Source organism: Symphalangus syndactylus, chromosome 5 (assembly GCF_028878055.3).
Source record: "Symphalangus syndactylus isolate Jambi chromosome 5, NHGRI_mSymSyn1-v2.1_pri, whole genome shotgun sequence".
NCBI classification, from domain to species: Eukaryota; Metazoa; Chordata; class Mammalia; order Primates; family Hylobatidae; genus Symphalangus; species Symphalangus syndactylus.
The window spans coordinates 139,858,195-139,883,366 of record NC_072427.2 but is presented as its reverse complement, the minus strand read 5'-3'; the positions used below and the strand labels follow the sequence as shown (position 1 = coordinate 139,883,366).

At 36.3% G+C, this 25,172-nt stretch overlaps 1 protein-coding gene across 1 annotated transcript in view; it reads right to left on the bottom strand.

The window, feature by feature from the left end:
• SLC15A5 (solute carrier family 15 member 5) overlaps positions 1–25,172 on the bottom strand; it is an 89,984-nt gene that overhangs the window by 29,136 nt on the left and 35,676 nt on the right. Inside the window, exons 5-6 of the mRNA XM_055280509.2 lie at positions 21,913–22,099; positions 6,581–6,769 (exon numbers count right to left, since the gene is read on the bottom strand). Coding sequence (XP_055136484.2) covers positions 6,581–6,769; positions 21,913–22,099 — 376 coding nt within the window. The remainder of the gene's footprint in view (positions 1–6,580; positions 6,770–21,912; positions 22,100–25,172) is intronic.

The window sequence follows — 25,172 nt, the reverse complement described above, 5'->3', positions numbered from 1 at the left end:
TGCCAGTAATGATAGTAACAAGAGGTTAAAAAAACCACGAAAAAAAATTTTTTAAATTTTCAATTAAAAATTACTTTCTTTTGGAATCAGAAATAGATGAAAATAAGTATATGAGATTTTGTACATGCCATATAAACATAATACATTAAAATGCATGACAATCTTAGGGATATGTGTTAAAATATTTGATGTTTATTATAATATGATATTTGTGATTGCTTCAAAATTATACAACAAGAAGGAAAAAAGATGTGAATGAGAGTAGAGATGAAACAAGTTTTGGCTATGAGTTGAAAATTATTGATGCTAGAAGATGGATACAGGGGAGTTTATTATATTAATCTCTATTATATATGTTTGCCAAAAAATCGTAAGGAAATACACTAAATAATATTAACAGTCTTAGCTTTGAGTGGTTGAATTACTGGATTTCTAATATTCCTCTTACTCTTTTGTGCTTTGCAAATCTTTCCACAATGAAATCATAAATAAATATTACAGCTCATTTTAAAAAGAAAAGTGATGATAGAAAACAAATGTGCAGTCATGTGTGGCTTAATGATGGAGACATGTCCAGAGAAATGTGTCATTAGGTGATTTTGCCATTGTGCAAACATCATGGAGTATACTTACACAACCCTATATGGTCTAGCCTACTACACACCTAGGCTATATGGGTAGCCTATCACTCCTAGGCAACGAATCTGTACGGCATGTGACTGTACTGAATACTGTTGGCAATTAGAGCACAGTGGTAAGTATTTGTGAATCTGAACACATCTAAACACAGAAATAGTACAGTAAAATATGATATTATAATCTTATGAAACCACCGTCATACATGTGATCCATCATTGATCAAAATGTTGTTACGTGTTGCATGACTGTACTGTAAACATTAAACCTTTAGTTTCCTTCTCTATGAGAAGTGAGAGATCTTATTATCTCCTCCCTCTCCTCTTGGGAATATTTACCCCTGGTTTTTTGTTTGCTTGTTTGTTTGTTTGTTTTTCATACTTTGCCGCAGCAAAACTCTGCATTTACCAGAACTTTCCCATGATCTTACTAACACATGATGTAAATGTATTAATGCTCCTTCCTTAATGTAAAGTTTCTGTTTTACTTTCAGTGTGTCCTGCACATGTCTTGATTTATTTATCCCATAAAGATTTAAAGGAGTCCCGTTTTGTGCTTCAGGAAAGTGCTCAGTGCTGGAACTGAGAGGTGGGAAAAGGCATCAGTTTATCTTTCCTGGACTTTAAACTCTGGAGCACAAACAGCACATTATTTAGTACAAAGGGCAGTGCTAAATGTGCACTTTTCCCATAAACGCTGATTGGAGATGAAGATAATAATGGTGACAGGTAAAATACTGTGGAGAAGGGCTTCAAATATTGGTGGCAAGGTAACACAGCTCTTTGTGTAGTACCAGTCACCAGCAGGAGCCTTGGAGTATTTTCAGAAAGGTCCAAATGGGAGTATGAGAGGAAGCCTGAATAGGCTTTGGGAATAAATGATTCACAGTTATAAAAAGGATTTGGCTTATAAACTTTCCTTTCCATAAGTACAAGGAGACAAGCAATGAGCAGAAAGAGTAAGTAGGCCTATTTCTTTCACTAAGAAAAAGCAGAACATACAAGCCCATTATTACTCTGCTAGTTAATTATTAATCCTATGCTTTTCTCTTGCTAGAACTTCTGGTACGGTGTATAATTCATGAACACACTTTGCCAGCTCTCTGCCTGCTGGTTAATCTCTCTTTGGTGTCATTTTAGTCGTTTTTGAAAACCTCCAGTTCCCTTTTATAGGACTTAGCTTTTCAAGTCCTCGAATCTTCATTTTTAGGCATCTACTTGCGTGTTCTGATCTTTTGAAACTTTAGTGATCATTAATTTGATTTTTTTTAGGCTCCGAGATACTTCTTTTAGCCCATTACAATGTAGATAATATCAATAAGTCTGTCACTATTCTAAAGTTCCCATTTTACTATGAAGACACAATAAAAAATATTCAATGTGTACATGAAAGCTGGTCTTGTTGCCAATGAGCACTAAAAATGTGCCTCCAGGTAGTAGCTGGTTAGTGCTTGCGAAGATGCCACATCACAGCATATGAGGAGTCTTCAAAACACAGGGCCATAACCACCTTCCTAAGACACCTGGTACTGGGGACTTATTGCTGGAAATTTTTTTTTTACTCTAGTTGTTCTCAAACAGTTAAAATGTGTTTCTTGTGTTTGGTGAAAAGTTATTTTGAACATGTGGAGAAGAAGTACCACAGTCTCAGAAAATGGAACTTTATCCTGTTGCCATTTTTAGACCATTATATCTCCTTTAACCCTAAAAAACTTCAGCTTTGAAGCTCATGTTATCAGATTATATCATCTACTTCCCTTTCATGCTGTCATCTGCCAATCTACAGGACATTTTCCTCTTTTTCTCAGAGTTGTCAGTTCCTCTTTCATGGTCACACTCTCTGGTACTACTGCTGCCTTAATACTTGGCAATTTTACTATACATATAGATCATCCTTCCCACCTTCCATCCTTTCAATCTTGGTTGTCCGTTTCCTTGACCTCCAATGTCCTTGATCTCCAATCTACCTTAGTTTCCACTCCACTCACACCCAAGGTCATGGCCTATGCCTTGTACCTCAGACCAGTGGTTGGCCAACTATGGTCAAGTAATATTCAGCTTGCCACCTATTTTAATAAAGTTTTATTGGAACACAGCCACACTCATTTATTATATGTTGTCTATGGCTGCATTCATACCACAATGGCATAGTTGAGTAATTGTAACAGAGACTGGCCTGCAAAACCATGTCTTGGATCAGTAACTGTACACCTACTCCATAATCACAATTTTGTGCACCATCCTCTGATTAGGGCCTTCTATCTTCCCAACTTACTCTCTACTACTCAACCACAGAAATCCTATAAGCTCTACAATGGCAGAAATTTTTATCTTTTTTTTTTTTTTAACTGATGTGTCTAAAGCTTCGAGAGCAGTATTAGGCACATTGTAGACACCCACACAGTATTTTTTGAATAAACAAACATAGGGTATGAGACAGCTGAGGTGTACACTGCTAAAAGTAAAACATAATTTGAAAAGTTTTCTACTGCTTTTTTTTTTCTAGCTCTTCTCCAACGTATAACATGTCTTAGTAGGGTAGACTATGTCTACTGTCATTTATGGAGTGATTCACTGTGTTTCCTTGCTCAATGCCATCAATGTAGGACACTGTCAAAAGTTTGAATAATATATTTTTATTGTACCATATAGAAATAACCATAGATTTAATTCTTTTGTTTCTTCAATCAAAATGTATTTATTGACCACCTATTTTGTGTATGTACTTTTTGGAAAGGAGAAACATACATTGATGTCAGGAGTGTATATTCTTACAGTGAGAGGCATGCAATACAAATATAAATAAAGTAATTTCAGATTCTGACAAGTGCTATTTAAAAAACCAGGGTAATTAAGTGGAAAGCGATGGAATGGTCAAGGAAGCCCCTCCAAAGAGATGACCTTTGAGAAAGCTCAATAATGAGAAGAAGCCAGTCATTTGAAAACAGAGGAAAGGGAATTCTGAATAAAGGATAAAGCAAGTACAAAGGCCTTGGGGTAGACAGAAATCTAGCATCTTAGAAACACACACGTTTCTGGGGATGTGGTCAAGGGGCAGAATATAACCAAATGTAGATGGAACAACACGCGGAGACCAAATCGTGTGGAACATTATTCACCATTGTGAATAATTTATCTCTAAAACTGTACTGTGGAATTTCAATCAGGGGAATGATAGAACTTATGTTTTGAGAAGAACACCACAGCTGTTTTGAAGAGAATGGACTCATGGGGCAGGAGAGGAAGCAGGGAGAAAAGTTCAGAGGCTCTGGTCGAATTGGGGCTGGAGATGATGGTGTTGTACGCCAGGAGGAGAACAAAGGGGATAGTGAGATGTGGCCAGATTTAAGTTCTATTTCAGAGTAAAAACAAGGACTTGCTGTTGGATTGGAGGGGAAAGGTGAGAGGAAAGAGACAGATCTAGGATGAATCCAGTGAGAGACAGTTTTGCTTATGCTTCCAGGTCTCCCAGCTGTTCAGGTGGTTAATGGCAGAAAGAGCTGGGAACAGAACACCTGTGCTTCTGTTCTGAGTCTGACACTATTAATTCATGTGAAACATGATAATAATATTAGGTTGGTGAAAAAGTAATTGCGGTTTTTGCCATTACTTTTAGTAATGATAACAACAACACATTATAACTGCTAATTATTGAATGTTGTCTATATACGGGGCACCGTGGTTTTTGCTTTACATAAAATCTTCCACTTAGTCCTTTGAACAACTCCTTGTTTTATAGATGATGAGAAAAGCCCAGAAATGAGGAATAATTTTTCCCAATGTCACAGAGTTAGTCAGTGACAGAACTGGGTTTGAATTCAGGTGTGTCTGACTTTCAGACCATAGACCCTAACCTCTATGCTGTACTGTCTCCCAGAAGGGTAGTACTTGATTTTATAGTTTGAAATACCCTTTCATATTTTATGTCATTTGATTTTCAAGGAGTAGTCTCTCATTCCCATTGACTCTTACCCTATCAATGCTGTGATATAAAGAAGAATACAATTATTTCTATTTTAAATATCAGAAAGTGAGGATTAGAGGTTAAATGAGTTCCCAAGTTTATGTAGGTAGTAATGGAAAAGCTAGATATCAGACCAAATTCTTTCAGTCCCTGGTCCATGATCCCGATAGCAGATGAGTCAAGTGACTTAGTGAGACCTCAGTTAGGCCTGATTTCCTGAAGAGTAAATCAAGGAGTGGTGGAGTCAGTGATGTGTAGCACATGATCTGCCTTTTTCACAGTCACTGGTTTTCTGTACCTCTCTGGCTTCTGTATGCTGAACCACTATTGCTAAGCTGGCTAGCAATTTCCTCCACATATTCACTCATTACCTTTACTCATTATTTACTCTATACCAACCCAGAAAATTTTGGCTGACTACTTCCACCCATTTTTGGGAATAACATCAGAGAAGATCACAAATATTTGTGTAGTAGCATTGCTTTACACTTCTTTTGTCTTCTTTGCAATGTTAAACAGTGAGGTCCCCAGTATAAAATCTCTTAATTTATGTATGCAAAATATATGGAATGAAATGATATACAATTATAAAAAAAAGAAGTCTGGCACATATATATATGAATATACTCCAACTTAATTTTATTTTCATTGTTTAATGAATTGCCTTGGTATCGTAAGTATGTACGTGTATAAATACATATTTCTTAAATATTTAAATATTTATCTTTAAGGAGTTTGGAAACAACTTTGAAGATAATAGGATCATTGAAGATTGTAGACACAGATGGAATGGTTAGAATTGTTATTTAGGATGATTACTCTAAAATCCATGTGCCAGTTGATAGAATGGGAGAGATATTGGAGGTCGGAAGATAGTTAGAAGTTATAAAAATATTATCCATAAAGTATAATGGGAGCTTGAGTTACAGTCAGGACTCCTACTACATGAAAATTTAAGGAGGATAGAAACATAAGATGTAATCAATTACATTGATAAATAGATGTACACACACATTACTGTATTGCAAGAAGTCACTGAAATATTGTGATAAATTGTAAAGTGGGTAGTTTAATTAATATAAGCAATCTAGATAATTCAGAAACCCTTGAAATTTAATAAACTTATTTTGAACCTGTCTTATGAAACATTAGTGATCTCATTTAATCTAGTGTAATTTAATTCAAAGACATCGAGTTATCTGGAAAATTGGCTTAAATTTTCATTTCATTTGCATGTTTATATACTCTCAAAGAACATTAAGTGTCATTTTTGGAGGGGTATAAATGAGCTTTTTTTTTTTTTTAGATGGAGTCTCACTCTGTCGCCAGGCTGGAGTGCAGTGGCGCAATCTCGGCTCACTGCAACCTCCGCCTCCCAGGTTCAAGTGATTCTCCTGCCTCAGCCTCCTGAGTAGCTGGGACTACAAGCGCCCACCACCACACCCGGCTAATTTTTTGTATTTTAAATAGAGACGGGGTTTCACCATGTTGGCCAGGATGGTCTTGATCTCTTGACCTCGTGATCCACCCGCCTCGGCCTCCCAAAGTGCTGGGATTACAGGTGTGAGCCGCCGCACCCGGCCTGTGAGTTTATCTATGAGTGAGAGTGGGGGAGGTGAGAGGAGGGAAGGGAGAAGAGAAGAGACTTTTCATCTTAGTGTTCTGGAGTTGTCTTCTGGGTTTTAGCAGAGGTTTTCCTCCTGTGGTGTGTCTGACAAAATGGTTATTGCCTTTAACCAGGTTAAAAATCTTTTGTTCCATCTGCATCCAGGCAGAATTGATCATTGTTCTGTGCATGGTAGAGGCATGAGGAGAAATGAGATGTCTGTAAAAAAGTAATAAATAAATTTGCTTGAAGTATTGTTGGAACTCTCTAGGGGGTGAATAGATGACATACCACTTTAATTGTTCTGGTTGAAGTGATGTGTTCTGTGTAAAGTTTCAGTATGTTCTAACATTAGTTGAGAAGGTGTTTACTCACGGGCTGGGTTTACCAACGTTTCCGCCACTCCAAGTAAAAGATACTGAAGAATCAGGTAGAAACAGGGCATGGAGGAAACAGTGAGAACTTTTCCTGAAAGGGGCTGCTCCACTGGAGGGAAATGTTTACGGTGTATTTCAAAGAAGCCAGCTATCATCACAGACAATGCAGCAAAAAGATTTCCAGCAACTGAAGGAAAATGATGCAAAAGAAAAAGAAGTTAAAGGAAGAGCTAGAGATTCATTTAATAGGCCATAACATTTCTTATTCATTAACATTAGATGTTTCTTTTTTTTTATTATACTTTAAGTTCTAGGGTACATGTGTACAATGTGCAGATTTGTTACATATGTATACATTTGCCATGTTGGTGTGCTGCACCCATTAACTCGTCATTTACAATAGGTATATCTCCTAATGCTATCCCTCCTCCCTCCCCCGACCCCGCAACAGGCCCTGATGTGTGATGTTCCCCTTCCTGTGTCCAAGTGTTCTCACTGTTCAATTCTCACCTATGAGTGAGAACATGCGGTGTTTGGTTTTTTGTCCTTGTGATAGTTTTCTGAGAATGATGGTTTCCAGCTTCATCCATGTCCCTACAAAGGACATGAACTCATGATTTTTTATGGCCACATAGTATTCCATGGCGTATATGTGCCACATTTTCTTAATCCAGTCTATCATTGTTGGACGTTTGGGTTGGTTCCAAGTCTTGCTATTGTGAGTAGTGCTGCAATAAACATACATGTGCATGTGTATTTATAGCAGCATGATTTATATTCCTTTGGGTATATACCCAGTAATGGGATGGCTGGGTCAAATGGTATTTTCTAGTTCTAGATCCCTGAGGAATTGCCACATTGTCTTCCACAATGGTTGAACTAATTTACAGTCCCACCAACAGTGGAAGAGTGTTCCTGTAGGCAATACCATTCAGGACATAGGCATGGGCAAGGACTTCATGTCTAAAACACCAAAAGCAATGGCAACAAAAGCCAAAATTGACAAATGGGATCTAATTAAACTAAAGAGCTTCTGCACAGCAAAAGAAACTACCATCAGAGTAAACAGACAACCTACAGAATGGAAGGAAATTTTTGCAATCTACCCATCTGACAAAGGGCTAATATCCAGAATCTACAAAGAACTCAAACAAATTTACAAGAAAAAAACAAACAACCCCATCAAAAAGTGGGTGAAGGATGTGAACAGACACTTCTCAAAAGAAGACATTTATGCAGCCAACAGACACATGAAAAAATGCTCATCATCACTGGCCATCAGAGAAATGCAAATCAAAACCACAATGAGATACCATCTCACACCAGTTAGAATTGCCATCATTAAAAAGTCAGGAAACAACAGGTGCTGGACATTAGATGTTTCCTCAACATTTGTTTGCCCTCGGGATATCCAGACGCCAGTGAACTGTGCTGTCTGGCCATCCAGTGCTTAGGCTCTGGCCTCACAAAGGGCTGAGTTGACTTCCTCTTCCCTGACTTCCTACATATAGGACCTCGAGCCAGTAATGTAACCTCATAATCACTTTCCTCAGCTCTAAGGTGGGGTTAATGACGCTTACTTTGTAGGGTGCTTGTGACATTTAAATAAGACAACTGATATCTGCTGGGGATTGGTTCCAAGACCCCAAAGACACCGAAATTCCTGCTGCTCAAGTCCATTGTATAAAACGGCTTTGTATTTATTTGCACATAACCTATGCTCCTTTTCCCCTATTCTTTAAATCATTTCTAGGTTACTTATAATCCCTAATACAACGCAAATAGTATGTAAACAGTTGTTATACTATATTGTTTAGGGAATAATGACAAGAAAAAAGTCTATACATGTTCAATACAGATGCAACCAACTACTTTTTATTCAAGGTTGGTTGAATCTGCAGGTGCGGATCCCTTGAATTAGTAGCAATTATTATTGAAGATAAAGCAATGTTTTAAAACTTTTTTTCCCAGATAAGAGATATCATCCTAGATAAGTTTCATAAAAAAGATATATGAGTCAAAAATGATTTGGAGGAAGTTCAAATATAAAATTATCTTTATATATAGCTTTAATTATTATTTTAAACATGTTTTTGAAATAAACTTAAAGTATTGTTGGTCCTCAGTTGTCTGTCATTTCTCTAATTTCACAGAGAAGGTAAAACAGCTATTAGAGAATTAAGGACTGAAACTTTCATTTAGAAAAAAATTTCTTTAAGAGATAAATTAGCTAAGTGAAGAGTGTAAATGCCAACAATTATAGTGGTCAAACTCTCTCTTCCTTTTACTTTTAAGGAATTATCTAGAAGTTTTTTGTTGAAATTGAGTAGGATTTTGTTACCCAGTCTATATCTACTCTAACCATTCCATTTCTCCATTTAGCATTCATATTACTGAACTTAATCCTATCGTTAGAGTGGAGGCAAACTTTAGCTTGATGGAATTTATTTGAAATTTTCAGATAGTCACATTTTGCTAACTTGCATAAAATTTTAGATAAGGCAAAGCTTTCAATTCAGAAAAATCAATCTAATGTTTAAATAGCTTAGTGTTTGTTTTGGTTGATAGAGAAACTGGTAGGTAATTTTTTTGATTATATCTCAGAATTTAAATATATTCATAAAGACTGCTCTTTCCAGGGTCCCCAAGAAATCAAAGGTGTAAAAAAGGAGGAAACCTCAATAAACCTCAGTTCAAAAATTTAAGGAATTTTTAATTTATTACTATTTTAAATTAAGGCCTATAAAGGCTTATTCATAGTAAAGTAGAGATTTTGGTTCTGTAAACGGCTCACATAAAAAATATACATTTCACATATTATCTGACTTTAAGGCCAAATTCATCGTATAATCACATTTATCAAGATTATTGGACACATTACAAACTCATCAGAAAGAGTGCTAATATGTCAATTCAATTTAATATTTGCTCTGTTCCTGCTATATGCAAGATAGTATGCTCAGCACTATGGGGGATAAAAGATGAAGAAAGTCTGTTCCATTGCAGACTCATGTTCTGTTGGGGAGTATCAGGAGAAGAACTTATTGCTAGTTGGAGAGGTGAGAGACATCATTTTATGCTTTTAAGAAAGAAGGGTTTCAGTATGAAAAGGTGAAGGCAGCACATGTGGCATGAGCAAAGGGACAGCGTTGTGAAAGCATCAGACAGATTTTCAGGATGACGAGATGTTCAAGTTATTTGGGAATCAAGGTAGACGATAGATTGGGGTCAGATCATAAGAAGCATTTAATACATTTTTAATAAATTTGAAAATTACTCTGAAGATAAGAGAATGAAGATAATAGAATCATTGAAGATTTTAGACACAAGTGAAATGATTACAATTGTTATTTAGGATGATTACTCTAAAGGTCATGTGCTGGTTGGTAGAATAGGAAAGATATTGGAGGTAGGAAGATAGAAGTGATAAAAATAATCTGGTAAAGTATAATGGGGGCTTAAGTTACAATCAGGGCTTCCACTTCAGGAAAATATAAGGAAGGTAGAAACATAAAATGCATTAGAGTGCACTGATAAAACCATAGCAACTGAAGCAAAGAGCAAGGAGGAAGCAAAAGTTAGTTATGAATATGAATCCAGATGACTGGAAAGATGGCAGTGGTAATATAAGTAAGAACCATAGTAGATATGCGAATAACATGAATTTAATTTTGAGTTGAGTTGGAGGTATAAAGGGGTCATCTAAAGAGAAATGATCAGAAAACAATTGAAAATGTGTTATAGCTCAGGAAACTGGGTGAATCAAGAGAGAAAAAATCGTGAGTCATCTGCTTAGAGTCAGAGTTTAGGGCCAGGTGAAACTGAAAGAGGATTGGGGAGGGACAGTAGAGAATATCTAAGCAGTGCCTTCAAGCATGTTTGCATTTGGGGCAAGACAATGAAGTAAAAGTGCTGAAAGCAAGGTCAGAAAGATAGGTCATGTGTAAGAAAAGGCTTCAAGAAGGAGGATATACAAAGTAGAACTTTTGATCTTTCTCTCTAATTCTTCTCCTTCACTGTTCTGATCTCTTCCACATCTGTGGTCTCCTCTCTTCCCCCTACCTCCAAATACATCATTAAGTTCTGTAGATTTGGTTTCCAAAATACACTTGACCCTTGAACAACATGGGTTTGAACTGCTCAGGTACACTTACATGTGGGTTTTCCTCTACTTCTGCCACCTCTGAGACAGCAAGACAGCAAGGCCAACCTCTCCTCCTGCTCCTCCTCCTCAGCTTACTCAGTGTGAAGACAGTGAGATTAAAGACCTCTGTGATGATCCACTTCCACTTAATACAGAGTAAATATATTTTCTCTTCTATATGATTTTCTTAATAACATTTTCTTCTCTGTAGCTGACTTTATTGTAAGAATACACTATGTAATACATATAACATAAAATGTATATTGATTGTTTATGTTATTAATATGGCTTTCCATCAACAGTAGGCTATTAGTAGTTAAGTTTGCAGGGGGTCGAAAGTTACATGTAAATTTTTGACTGTGTGGGGCTTGATGCTCCCAACCCCTGCGTTGTTCAAGGATCAACTGTGTATTATAAATCAGTTTGTTTCTATCCATAGCCACTGCCATCATTCCAAGCCAAGCCATTCTCATTTTTAACTCAGATGATGTGCAGTAGCATATTAACTGGTCTTCTTGTTTCCACTCTTGTCCACTTCTAACCTATTAAGCACCCAGCAGCCAGATTGACCTTATGTAAATGTAAATTGAATATTACTCTTCAGCTTAATTCCTTCTATGGGTGTCCACACAGTTAAGAAGAAATCCATAATTTTTAACATGGCCTGTGTGATCTTGCCTATGCTCGTTACTTCAGTCTAATTGCCTGCTACTTTCTACTGTCTGACCAGGTTTCAGCCACAGTAATCTTCGTCTTTCTTGAATATCTTAAACTCTTTCTTTTCCACGTTAGGGACTTTGATTTGCTCTTCACTCTGTCTGAAACTGTCCTGTCTAATGCCTCTTTGTCTTTTAGGTATGCACTTTATAATCTAAATTAGATCCCATAACATCCATTTTTTTCACTATACTTACTACACTTTGAAATTAAATATTTTTAGTGTGTTCATTTGTACCATGTGTTTCAATTACTTCACTGGAAGATTCACAAGAATTGGATCTAAGTTTGTTTTGTTTATTACTCTTTACTACCAAGAAAAGGGCCCAGGTTCACAGTAAGCAACACACACACACACACACACACACTCTTAAATAAATGATCACGTTTAATATTTTAAGAGATAGAGGATAATGAAACATGTGACAAGTCAACTGTATTGAAGAATGGATTATCAGTTATCTTTTACACTCAACAGGACTCCCATGATGAAATCAGAAAGCAAGGGGTTGAACAATGAGTGGGTGGTGAGTATGTGTAAGTAGTGTCATCTAATCTTCTAAGAAGTTTGGTGTGCAGAAAAGGAGAAAGCTACACAAATTGCTTAAGAAGTTAGCAGGATCACAGGAAGCTCTTTTATAAGATGTGAAAGGCTTAGTAATGTTTGTATAGATGGAAGAGGAGTCAATGGAGATGGGAAAAATTAATGATATATGAGGAAAAAATAAATAATATAGAAACATCCTGAAGTAGGTGAGAGAGAGAAAATGATTAGGGGCCCAAGTTTAATCCCAGAAAGGAAAGAAAAAAGTTATCCTCTAAAGGAAAAGAAATGTATAGAATGTTTAGAATACGGAGAATATTGACAAATAGAAAAGTGAATTTGAGGACATATTTACCGTATAATCTTATTCTTGCAACTTAGGGAGGCTAGTCACTTGGTGAGAATGAGTAGATGGGAATGAAATTGAGAGGATAGAGAGGTGAGTTTCAGCAACCCACTGTTGATGAGTTTAAACTAAAGATAGCGTCTACTGTAAAATTAGAGCTGGTTGCTGAGGTTTGCAGCTTATTTTACTGAGCTCCTTTTTTGTCCTAATAGTGCAAGAGCTGAACTATCCCAGACAATAGAGGCACAATTTAATACTTGTTCCATAGGCGTTGCTTTTGACATTACAGTGAACATTAAGAATTATGTTGAATTATTAAATTTGTTTACAAAATTTAGATGAATTTTTAAATATTTACACCAAGAGAATAAGGCACTTGAGTATTTTTATTTTTTAATTCTTAAAAAAGACAAGACCAGGTGCGGTGGCTCATGCCTATAATCCCAGCATTTTGGGAGGCCGAGGTGGGCAGGTCACGAGGTCAGGAGATCGAGACCATCCTGGCTAACACTGTGAAACCCCATCTCTACTAAAAATACAAAAAAAAAAAAAAAAAATAGCCAGGCGTGGTGGTGGCGCCTGTAGTCCCAGCTACTCGGGAGGCTGAGGCAGGAGAATGGCGTGAACCCAGGAGGCAGAGCTTGCGGTGAGCCGAGATTGTGCCACTGCACTCCAGCCTGGGCTACAGAGCAAGACTCCGTCTCAAAAAAAAAAAAAAAAAAAAAAAAAAAAAAAAAAAAAAAAAAAAAAAAAAAAAAAAAAAAGACAAAAAAATTTACATAATTATGTTCTTCAAGGTTTAGGACCTAGATAATGGCCAAGTATTTTTCTAATTTAATAGTCTCCACCAGTATGATTCTTATTAGTTATGTAACTGTGGGCCAGTCACTTTACCTTAAAAATTCTCAAGTATCTTTTGTACAAAATTTGGTATAGATAATGCATAATGGTGCAAATTCTTTGCAAGTTGGAAAGAACTATGCAGATTTAGAATACTTTTAAGATCCTATTCCACTAAAAGAAGATTTTTATCTACATTCCAATATCTAGAGCAGTTTAGGGACTTCCAGTTAAGGTGGCTGATTGACCACACAATTTTACTTTTCTTTCTCATAGTTCTGGTTAAATGATGGCAAAGAAATTTGGAAAAGGTAAAAAGCCAGAGAAAGAGAAAAATATTGGTGGACAAAAATTGAAAAAAAATTTAGAAATTGAAAAGAGAATTGATAACTGATTTAGAAAAATAAATGAGGGAGCTATAATCTAAACTGACAGCTGAGTGAGAGACTGAAGAAGCATGACCCTAATCCTCCTAATCCCCTGAGGAATCATCTAGAAGCTCATGACTTGAAGGCACCGGGTATTTCAGAAGGTGGGGTTAGACTCAGAAGGAAACTGCAAGGACTGGTTGAAAGTCTGTGCTCTGAACAGTGAAATTGTCAAGTCTCCAATTCTATCCCCATGAAACAAGGTGAGTATGTGTTCCATCTCCTCCTCCGGTAAGAGACTGGAGATTACTTTGCAGAATTTAAATAGGTGTGACTTTGGATTCAGAGAAGGCTGAGGCTGAAAATGGAAAATGGGTAAAAACTAGGATTTTGAATGATGAGACATCCTCCATTCCTCTCTGCACACAGCCACACCTCACTTTCAGCACTAGGAAATATGCCTCAAAGCAGGAGGCTGAAGAAATCTTCTCTTAATAAACTGAATAACTCCATTAAAAGATTGCTGCATATAGTAGCTGGGGGGAGATCCTCATAATAATATGACTGATTCCTTGCCAAATGATTCTATAGGGAAACCCTGTAAGTCTCACTTCATATCATCCTCACTAATACTATTATTTTACAGTCTATAAGAATAGATATCCAAAGATCACCAGACATTTGAGAAAAGCTTCCTATGTGAAAAACAAGGAGACAAGCAAAAAGCAAGTGGGGGTAATCTGTAGTTAATGCAATCAATAATAAGTAGCTATGAAAAAAGAATAATAAGGAATCTTAGAAACCAAATATGACTGCTGAAATACAAAACTCAGCAGAAAATTTGCAGGATGAAGTCAAAGAAATTTCCAAAAAAATAGAGAAACAACAAAGCAAAAAAGGCAATAACAATAAAAATCAAACAAATACACTTATAAACATTCGAAGAAAAAATATTGAGACTTATTGAGTTATTTTAGGAAGGTCCAACATCTGATCAATAGGAGTTCAAAAGGAAATACAAAGAAAATGGAAGAAAGGAAACTTTTTTTAAAAAATAAAATTTTTCTAATTGAAAGAGCCCACCTGGGTCAAAAGTACAATGGTTGAAAAAGACCTTTACCAAGGTACAATAACATGAAATTTTAGAACAGCATGAAAAGAGAGAAGAGCTTTCCGTTTAGAAAAAGAGATTGTAACACAAGGATGAGCATCAGAAAAGCAATGGACTTCTGGCCAGGTGCAGCAGCTTGTAGCTGTAATCCCAGCACTTTGGGAGGCCGAGGTGGGAGGATCACTTGAGGCCAGGAGTTCAAGACCAGCCTGGGCAACATGACAAAACCCCATCTCTACTAAAAATACCAAAATTAGCTGGGCGTGGTGGCACATAACTGTAATCCCAGCTACTTGGGAGGCTGAGGCACAAGAATTGCTTGAACCAAGGAGGTGGAGGTTGCAGTGAGCCAAAATTGCGCCACTGCACTTTAGCCTGAGCTACAGAGCTAGACTCTGTCTAAAAAAGAAAAAAAGAAAGAGAGAGAGAGGAAGAAAGAAAAAGAAAGAGAAAGAAAGAAAGGAAAAAGAAAGAAGAGAAAGAAAGAGAAAAGAAAGAAAGAGAGAAAAGAAAGAAAGAAAGAGAAAGAAAGAGAAAGAAAGAAAGAAAGAGAAAGAAAGAAAGAAAGAAAGAAAGAAAGAAAGAAAGAAAGAAAGAAAGAAAGAAAGAAAGAAAGAAAGAAAAGCACTAGACTTCTCAACAGTAATTTAAGTTGCTTTCTTTGGCTTCCTTTTGGAATTTGAATTCTGTGAGTATCTTCTAAGACACCCCTTATCCTAACTAATTTGAGGTAATTTAGATTTTAAAACTATCATGCACTTTTATTTTTTTGATTGTTACTTGTGCTATGTAAAAATAAAGGAAAGTTTATGGCATTATCAGCAAAAGTTTAGACAAGGGTCACTATTCTTTTCTCTGTAAAAGACCAGTAATAAATATTTCAGACTTTGTGAGAGAAACAACAAAATTGAGGATAAGTAGGTACTTATGTAACAAGAGACAAAATAAATTTCTATGACTTTTTAAATTGATAAAATTTAAAACTCTTTTGGAAGGGTGATGCAATTTCACTTAATTGGGGTTCAAAGGTGTTTTCTATCATCAAATCAGTTGCAAATGTTCATCTGTGTAAACCATTCTTACCATGCAGGTCATACAAAAACAGACTGTGGGCCAGATTTGGCCCATGAGCTGTAGTGATTGGCTAACCCCTGGTTTAGTCGTCAGCTTTTATTGCCTGTTACTGAACTTTCGTTCTGGCCTAGTGAGAAATTGTGGCATTTTACCTGGGCCACTGCTGCCTATACACATGCATGAAACTTGAGGGAGCAGTCTTTTGGCCACTTTCTTTGTCTTTGATACTGAAAGTGTCCTTCCTGACGAGTAGTGTAGGTATCACCTGGGAGCTTGTTAGACATGCAGAATCTCAGGCTCTGCTCCAGAACCACTGACTCAGAATCTGCGTTTAAACTAGGTCTCTAGATGATTCTTATACAAATTAAACTATGAGAGGCACTGCTCAAGCATATACACTATCAGGCCTGATCTAGCAAAATCCAAGGAAAGACTGTTCTCCCGAAGATTTCAAGCAAAGCACACATATTTAGTTTATTGTCTTAGTTTGCTTGTGCTGTTATTCAAAAAAAGTCTGAGACTGAGTAATTTATAAAGAACAGAAATTTCTTTTCTCACAGTTCTAAAAGCTGGAAAATTCAAGGACAAGGTGCTGGTAGGCTTGGTTGTCTGGGGAGGGCTGCTTTCTGCTTCCAAGATGGCACGTTCCACATGGCAGAAGGTAGAAGAGCAAATGGAATGAACTCTATCAAGCCCTTTTATAAGAGCACCTAATTCCATTTACGACAGTGGAACACTGATGACTCACTCACCTCCCAAAGCCAGCACCTCCCAATACTGTTGTGTTGGGGATACATTTCAACATGAATTTTGGAGGGAACAAAAACATACAAACCATAGCACTCATTCACCTAGGTATTTTAGGGCAAGGCATATTTTAGCGTATTTAAGGATCTATGTTTGCTTCTTATTTGCTACTGCACTCTGGTGCCAATGAAAACTAACTTTCTTAAAATTTAAAGCAAACTTTGATTCCAACCTCAATTTAATCCACTCCATTTTTAATTCTTAACTTGTATGAGATAATAACACACCCAAAGCCGAGTGCAGTTTATCAGAATGCACACATTTTAAACCTCTAGCAGATCTGTACTTACAAGATAAAGCACAATGGTTCCATAGGGGATACTATATTCAGATAAATCATGGGTGTTTTAATATTGCCTGTGTGGTTGCAGACAAGTCCACAAGAGTCTTGAAGTTCTTATAATTTTTGCTATTATTGAACCATGTAATAATTTTCCAAATTAGTCTACAATGAAATAAAAGACATTCCGAATTTATTGAAACATTAGGGTTGCACTTGTGATTTCCTAATGAAGCTGAACTTACACTAAAAATTGGGCATGTTAAGATTCTTTAGGTATTGGTATAAGATTCTTTAGGTTTAAATTTATTTGCTGAGAAAACTATGGGTTTCTATGGGTAGTGTGATGTTTGAGTTTCTGATATGTAAGCTCACAACCTTAAGTATGGAATTCTATTGAGTCCTTGAGAAATTCCCCTTGGATCCATTATTTTGGCAAATTCCCAGGATAGGAAATTTGATGACTATTAATATATCATTCAGTGTTCATGAAGTACTCTCATAAAGACAGCTATAATTTTATTGTCTTATGTATCTGCTGCCTTTGGGGAAGATATTTCTCACTCACTTTTTAGGCTGGCATATGTTTTTTATTTTTATTGTTTTCCCCTATTTGTGGCATGTTTCTATATATAATATATACAAAACATGTGACATGTTCATATATATATATACATATATACACATACATGTATATATATGTGTGTATATATATATGACCTTCTATCTTTTGTTTCTCTGTAGACCATTGGAATTAATTTCAGAAGACCCAGCTTCAGTTCATGTTTTATTTCTGAATGTAGAACAGGTATTCATTTACATAGAGATAAAATACACAAATGTATCTCTATAAGGCATCAGTTATTTGCTTCAGATTACATATTAGATGATCTACCTCACCTCTGATTTAATTCCAACTTGATGTTACATTTAAGAATTGAGAACACTAATGTGCTTATATCAAACAAATGTGCAGCCGAATGAATGACTTATTCAGGCTAGATGTTTACAATTCATGGTTTACTTCTTTTGGTGTTTACACAGTTCCTCCTATCAAGTATTTTACAATGGGTGCATACCATGATGTTTCTTGGGAAAATGTATCAGTTTGAAAGCTATATCAAAAAATAATTTTCCCTGAGATAATTGTACTTGCAATGAAAATAACTGGATCCTTGACTTGGTTTTTAGCTTAGTAACCACTTTGGTTTCAATCACAAAAAGAACTTTAAACGACTGCAAATTATTAGAACTAGTTGAAGTTACTGGTTATATATACAGGGACCTACACTGACTGTGACTACATCATAAAAGACTTTTAGCTGGAACTTGAATTTTCATGTTTTTATTTTAAAGAAAAAGGTATTGCAGTTATGTGAATATATTTCATCTACATTTCAATTTAAATGTTATTTAAAAGCCAAGATAATTGCTACCTACTGTGTTGTACACTTCTGCTTTGTGTAAGCCTTAATAACAATCTTAATTAGGCTAATTTTAGTCAGATTAATACTTGTGTGTGTCAGCACTAACTACTGAATGCTCCATACTGCAGGATTTTAATTAATGCTAAGGAAAGGAAATACTCATAGTGTAAACATTTTTGAACTAAAAAAAAGATAAAATGAAGTAAACCCAATTATGACAGAGGATAAATTACAATAATATCATTAATTCTGGATTTTTAGTGAATTAAGGTTGACTTAAATAGATAAATCCACACAAGTGTAATATTAAGAAAATGCAGCCCTTGATAAAACACTCTGAGCCTATGAAGTCTTTGCCTTTCACAGTCTTAGAAGACTTCGAGATTTTTTTTTTTAATAGTTGGAGACTCTGACATACTTCTTGACCTCCATAGGTGATGAACTCAGGAATGTTGTATCTTGAATCAGAAACACCTTTGTTATTGCATTGTCTATGAGCTAGATAAAAAAAGTAAGTTTATTTTTTCTTTATAAATTTCTAGTTTGACCAGCTGGGTAAGATTTCCCCATCTCTCACTCTTGGTCTGGGCTGTGATTGTGCACGTAAAACATTAGGCATTGTCATCGACTTTACCATCTGCCTCCTTAAACATGACAGTCCCTGGAAGGAGAATGCCTGAATGTGGAAGGGCGTGTGACAGTATAAGGAGTAACTGCCCATTGTGATGACAAAAGGAGTTTTTCAGATACTTCATAGCGCTAACTGGAAATATCAATAAGGATGCCAAGCTAACATCAATACATTAACTTCTATAATCTAACAGCTAACATTTAGCCGCTAAGCAGAATAGTAATAGTAATAATAATAATAAAGTTATACGCTTAAAATTAGAAAACCTGTTCAAATGACACTATCTTTGTGACCCTGATCTATTAAATGATGGTTTATCATGAGATTAAGTGTAATATGTGTATGAAGGTACCCAAATTCAAATTAGGAACTCATAAATATATGTTCATTCATAATTCATATACCTATATACTTCACCCACATTTTCAGGCACTTGAGTTCAAAGTGAAAGGTAACTTTAATATTAGACTAATTCAATTATGTAAATTAGTATCAAAAAGTACCCCAGGTTGGTACTTTTATGTCCTGATAAAACTTGCTAATCTTTCATAATCATAACCAGAATATGGAAAACTTAAGCAAATATCTAGTCTAAAAGACCCATATCATCACACTTTTATATTCCCATAGCAAAACATTATGCAAATAAACATACAAGTATGCAAATCAGTGAATGAATGGAGTGGGGTTCAGAAACAACTGAAATCAGTATTCTGTACCCAGTGGAACGTAGCTTAGTTTCTTTTGAAGTGAGTCTAGTTTTTCCTTTTTCCTGTGCAATAGGTCTTGTTACCAATCTTGAAGGGGAATATTTAATTCATTAACAACATCAAACAATATACTAAATAACTCTGTCCAACTTTTCTAAATCCAGAAAAAAAATACTCTTCTTTAGGAATAGATATGATTTCAAATATGCGGGAGTGGAGAATTGTCCAAAAGAAAGTTGCTTAACTTTAAAGTGAATTTAAGATTTCTTTTTCTCAGGAAGAATTTATTTTAGCCTTGTTGTGTAGAATATTTTTCTAGGGTACCCAAAATTTTAAAATTTGTGATAATTAAGCATGATTTGGAAGCTCAGATTGGGATGTTTCATGATACTGTACAAAACTGCTGAGATTTTTGGCATTTCACAGTATGATTTTACTCCTATTTTGTCCTGCATGCATTATGTTTCAATCATGGACTTGCTGAAGGTATATACAAACCATGTCTTACTTTTCCTTTTTTATCTTTAGTGTACTGCTAATCCTAGACATTCACCAAATATGTGCTGCTTTTAGATTTCTACATTGGCAGACAGATAAGCACTTTTTAAGACTTAAGGATTGTCAAAACCTAAAGATTTATAGTTTGCTAAAGCCTATTGCAATAAATAAAGATGGGGTTACTGGCTTAAGAAATACATCACAAAAGGTTATGTACTAAAGTCCTCCTCTATAATTGAAGATGATAAAATAAACTAAGGTGAGTTTAGTCACTTTTAGTTCTAACCAGAAATAAACCCACTCCATGATGTGATCTTGAGTGATCTGGTAGATAAAGAACAGGAAACACACACAATGAAATGTAACTTCTCTAAGCAGAGAAGCAACAAAAAGTATCTGTGACTAGAAGACTCCGCCATAGTCTCCTAACTCTCTTAAGAATAAGAACAGGTGGGCGGGGCGCGGTGGCTCACGCCCGTAATCCCAGCACTTTGAGAGGCCGAGGCAGGCGGATCATGAGGTCAGGAGATCGAGACCATCCTGGCTAACACAGTGAAATCCCGTCTCTACTAAAAATGCAAAAAAAAATTAGCCGGGTGTGCTGGCAGGTGCTTGTAGTCCCAGGCACTCGGGAAGCTGAGGCAGGAGAATGGCGTGAACCCAGGAGGCGGAGGTTGCAGTGAGCCGAGATTGCGCCACTGCACTCCAGCCTGGGCGACAGAGCGAGACTCCGTCTCAAAAAAAAAAAAAAAATTAAGAACAGGTTAACCGAGAGAAGAGAATCTTCTATATGCCTGACCTTGACTATTTCAATAAAATTGTTTCTCAGGTAGAGGATAAGACATTAGGTTACCATTGCATGATATTACTTAAGAATTTCAAACTTCCTTTGCTTTCTGTTTATGCTCACCAAACAAGTAAATGTGTCCCCTGCACATAATGACTCATAATAATAGCTAACATTTACAGAGCTTTTGCTATGTGTCTGGACTACGTTCTGGGCACTGATGTCATCCTGAGTGATTTCAAAAGTTTTACAGAACAAAATGATCCAAAATTTATCTCGGGTATGTCCCTCAATGAAAAAAATAAGCAAACTAAAACAAGAAAGTTTCAGTGGCTTTTTCAAAGTCACCAGGAGGAGTTCAATGGCAGAGTTCTCTGATTCTTAGATTGAAACTTGTTTTACTGCACCTGCACTGTTCTCTTGTTCCCTGATGGTATTGAAGGAAGACAGGCAGAGGAGAGTATGATCAGAATGGACTTCCATCCTTCTCTCCCATTTCAATCAGGTAACTTTTATTTTATGTCCTATTGATTATGTTCTGAGAATGATATCCTAAATTGTTTCACTTTAAAAAATGAGTAAAAAGCATTATTTCTATACCACTTACTATTTGATAAAGTACTGTATTGAAGCTGCAACTTACAATACTAATCCTTAATCAATTTTGTTACTGATTCAGAAGTTAAAATGATCTTTTGGAATGAATTAACTGTGTTTATTTTTAAGAACATATTTGACATAGACTTAAGGGGTAAGGACTTGCCTGGCTTTAAGGATAGGTCATTTGGTAGTGCTGGAAATTTCACTGTCTCTTTATATCAGGTGTGTCTTCTGAGGAGACATAAACATAAAAGGATGGGAAGAAGATGGGACACATGTCTGGCTAGAGATTTTGGAAGATGAATGTTATCAGTCACAAATTCACCTGTTTTCCAATTTGTCAAAATCTGACACTACTCATGAGCATATAGCTAGTTTGGATCTTAGCAGAATGTTGTTTTAAAAAGTTTCAAACGATTCACACGAAATGGTTCAATTGTACTTACTGATGCATGTTGACAGAAATGATCCAACTCTCTTAGAGGGAAACAGGCAGGTGCTGAAATACTCCAGAAAAGGAGCCAGAATTAGTAATGGTAGGCTGCTGATGGCATTCATTACTGCAATTGGCAGAAGAAATCCACCCAAATTCAGGTTGGAATTCATAGTTTGCAGATAATATCCTGAAGGAATCTGTATTCAAGAGGGAAACATCCATACATTAAGACAGTGGTTTAACTTTGAACAAAGCATCGTCCACCAGAGGCCTTCCCTCTTGCACGTACTCTGTGATGGATGAGCTGGATGTTCCCTAGTTTTTCAAGGTCCCAGTTATGAGCTGATAAAGGGTCTTCATCTGTGGTGGTAGGAGCTCTGTCTAGTCTATTGACAATAGTACTCATTCCTCATGAAGGACTCTATCATCATTTAGTCTCTCTTAATTTTTCTATGAAATGTAATGATGGCCCCAATTTTGTGCTTAAGATGACACATAAAAACCCAAATAACTTAAATTCCACAGATAAGCAAAATGACTTTTCTTCATGAACACTAATACAAAACCAGTAAAAAATACTAAAGATGTCTGTTTTATCCTGATGAAAAAAATGAGGCTAGAATAGATTCTTTAAAAAGCATCTACTTTGGTGGCAATATAGAAATGACTTTTTCCTAAGAAGAGGGGCCCAATGTGGACACATGTTCATTGCTGTAGGCTGTCTTTGAGAGGGCTATTTAGAGAGGCTTTGTTTCCAGTGTGAACTAAGTAACATGGGGAAGAAAAAAAAAAACCTTCTTGTGTCTGTGCCCTCCCTTTAAACTAATTATGTGATACTAGAATTCCATAAAGGAAAGACATGAAAAAGGTTTGCATGATAAAGTGAAAGATACAAAATTTTTTTTTTTTTTAAACCCTGTGCTCCACCCCAAATCCTCAATGTATTGTTAGAATTTCTTCATTTTAAAAATAATCCCAATGCTAACTAAAACTCTAATTTGGAGACTCTCAGTGTATTCCAATCCTCTTGGCAACCAGGTGTGATATCAGAACCAAGGGATGATGTCACATGAAAGAGGTGTCCCTTCACTTTTCTAGTACATGAGCTTTGTTACAGCTTCATCATGATCTTTTTTTTGTTTTCTTTTTTTTTTTTTTTTTAGACGGAGTCTCGCTCTGTCTCCCAGGCTGGAGTGCAGTGGCGCGATCTCGGCTCACTGCAAGCTCCGCCTCCCGGGTTCAGCCATTCTCCTGCCTCAGCCACCCGAGTAGCTGGGACTACAGGCGCCCGCCACCATACCCGGCTAATTTTTTTATATTTTTAGTAGAGATGGGGTTTTATTGTGTTAGTCAGGATGTTCTCGATCTCCTGACCTCGTGATCTGCCTGCCTCGGCCTCTCAAAGTGCTGGGATTACAGGCGTGAGCCACCGCGCCCGGCCCATCATGATCTTTAGTAGCGCATAGTATTTCTTTAATTCCCAGTGGTACACAAGGCTATTGAGTGTGATGGAGAGAAAGTCAACCAAGTCTTCTTGAGGAGTGGATCCTCCAAACTCTTATGGTACAAGAGCTGCATTAGGATCCCTGCTTCACCACCATCCTGGGAGAGCAGCCTCGCTCAAATATCCAGATGATAACTTTTCATTTGAAACCTTTGCTAACCCGTTCTCTAGACTCAACTGTACAATTCAAGAGGGTATATATGGGGAATCAGTGTTATGGTGTCAGTACAGCTGTTACCAAGTCCACCAATTATAAAATGAGCCTATTGCCATGTTAACTGCCCAAACGCAGGACAAGACCACGTTTTCACTGAGATTCTTTCTATAGAAAACGTGTCCTGGTGATCATTTATCTTCCAATCTTTAATTTGACCCTTAGCATACTAAACAAGGATTGTTTTGGCTGAGTACAGATGGCAAGAGTTAAAGGAACATTAGTTAGTTCTGCCCTACTTCAATAAAATTATTGAGCATGGATCCCCCATCGGAGGAAAATGAATGATGTGTTTTAACAAAAAGTGCTGGCAGCAGAACAACTCTAAGACTGAAAGGCTCCCAGCACAACTTGAAAGTTTCTGTTACTGATTTCAAATGAGAATTATTGTTAATAGGAATAAAGTTATTATCGGCGTGAATCACAGACACAGAAATCTGTTAACTTAATAATGTGGCAAATGTACTATTAATCTTTAGTGAAGCAATATTAATATATTGCCTAATCTTAGAAAAGGCTGCAGTGTCTTGAAAGCTTGAAATCATTTCTGCCTCTGCCTCAAGTTCTGAAATCATCGCCCTGCAAAATTTTAAATACTTTTATTTCATCCAAGCCTGTGAGTATTCAGAAATAATTGCTGTCAATAGAGATTCATTCTCACCTTTGACTGGCCAGTAATATCAAATGGCAACCTCATCAGCCGTAATATCAATATATTTTAGATGTATGTCTTGCAACTGAAGGTCAATAATGGCTACTAAATTTAAAATATGTATGAAATTCTATGATGTTTTATTCTTGGTACTTTGATTGCCTTTGTACTGGTGATTATTTCATCTGGGGGCAAAAATCTAATCCCAGCCTATCCTATTTGAAATTCCTCTGCCTCCCTGGCGAAGTATGATCTAAGCATTTTCTTTGAAGTTTCTAGCATAACATTACTGCATATAATTTTGGAATCTATGTAGTTTGTATCAGGGATTTTTAACCCAATGCAAGAGTGATACTGAGGATAATAAAGCATAGCTCTTGAGTTGGGATGTTGCTCTGCCACACATTAGCAAGGTGACTGGGAACAAGTTGCAACTTAGTTTCTGAGCCTCAGGTTTAGGAAAGTAATAGCCATGTAGCCCTGCTGTGGGGATTAAATTACATACTGTGAAGCCATCTTTTAGAAGCTATGGCACATAATAGGTGATCAATAACTATTAGTTTCTGTGCTTTGCAATAAATTGCGCATCTAGATTTGGTGATATGCTAAAAAATTAGTTTATCAAAATTTATTGTAATTTATGTTAAATTAAAAAAATATATGACAGTGTGCAAAGAAGGGTCGAACTAAGTGGAAAGAAATGTCAGGTGTCATTGCATTATGAAGGTAAGGAACTGGTATTCTGTGTTACTTGCACATAGGCTTTTGAGGTTAGCTATGGGCCATGTAGTAATTTTGTACTGTTTATCAGTTCCTCCAATCTAAGATGTTTTATTATATTAATGCTTACATATATGAGTAATATTTCTGCTGTATTCTGTTTTTGTGCCTACTGCTATT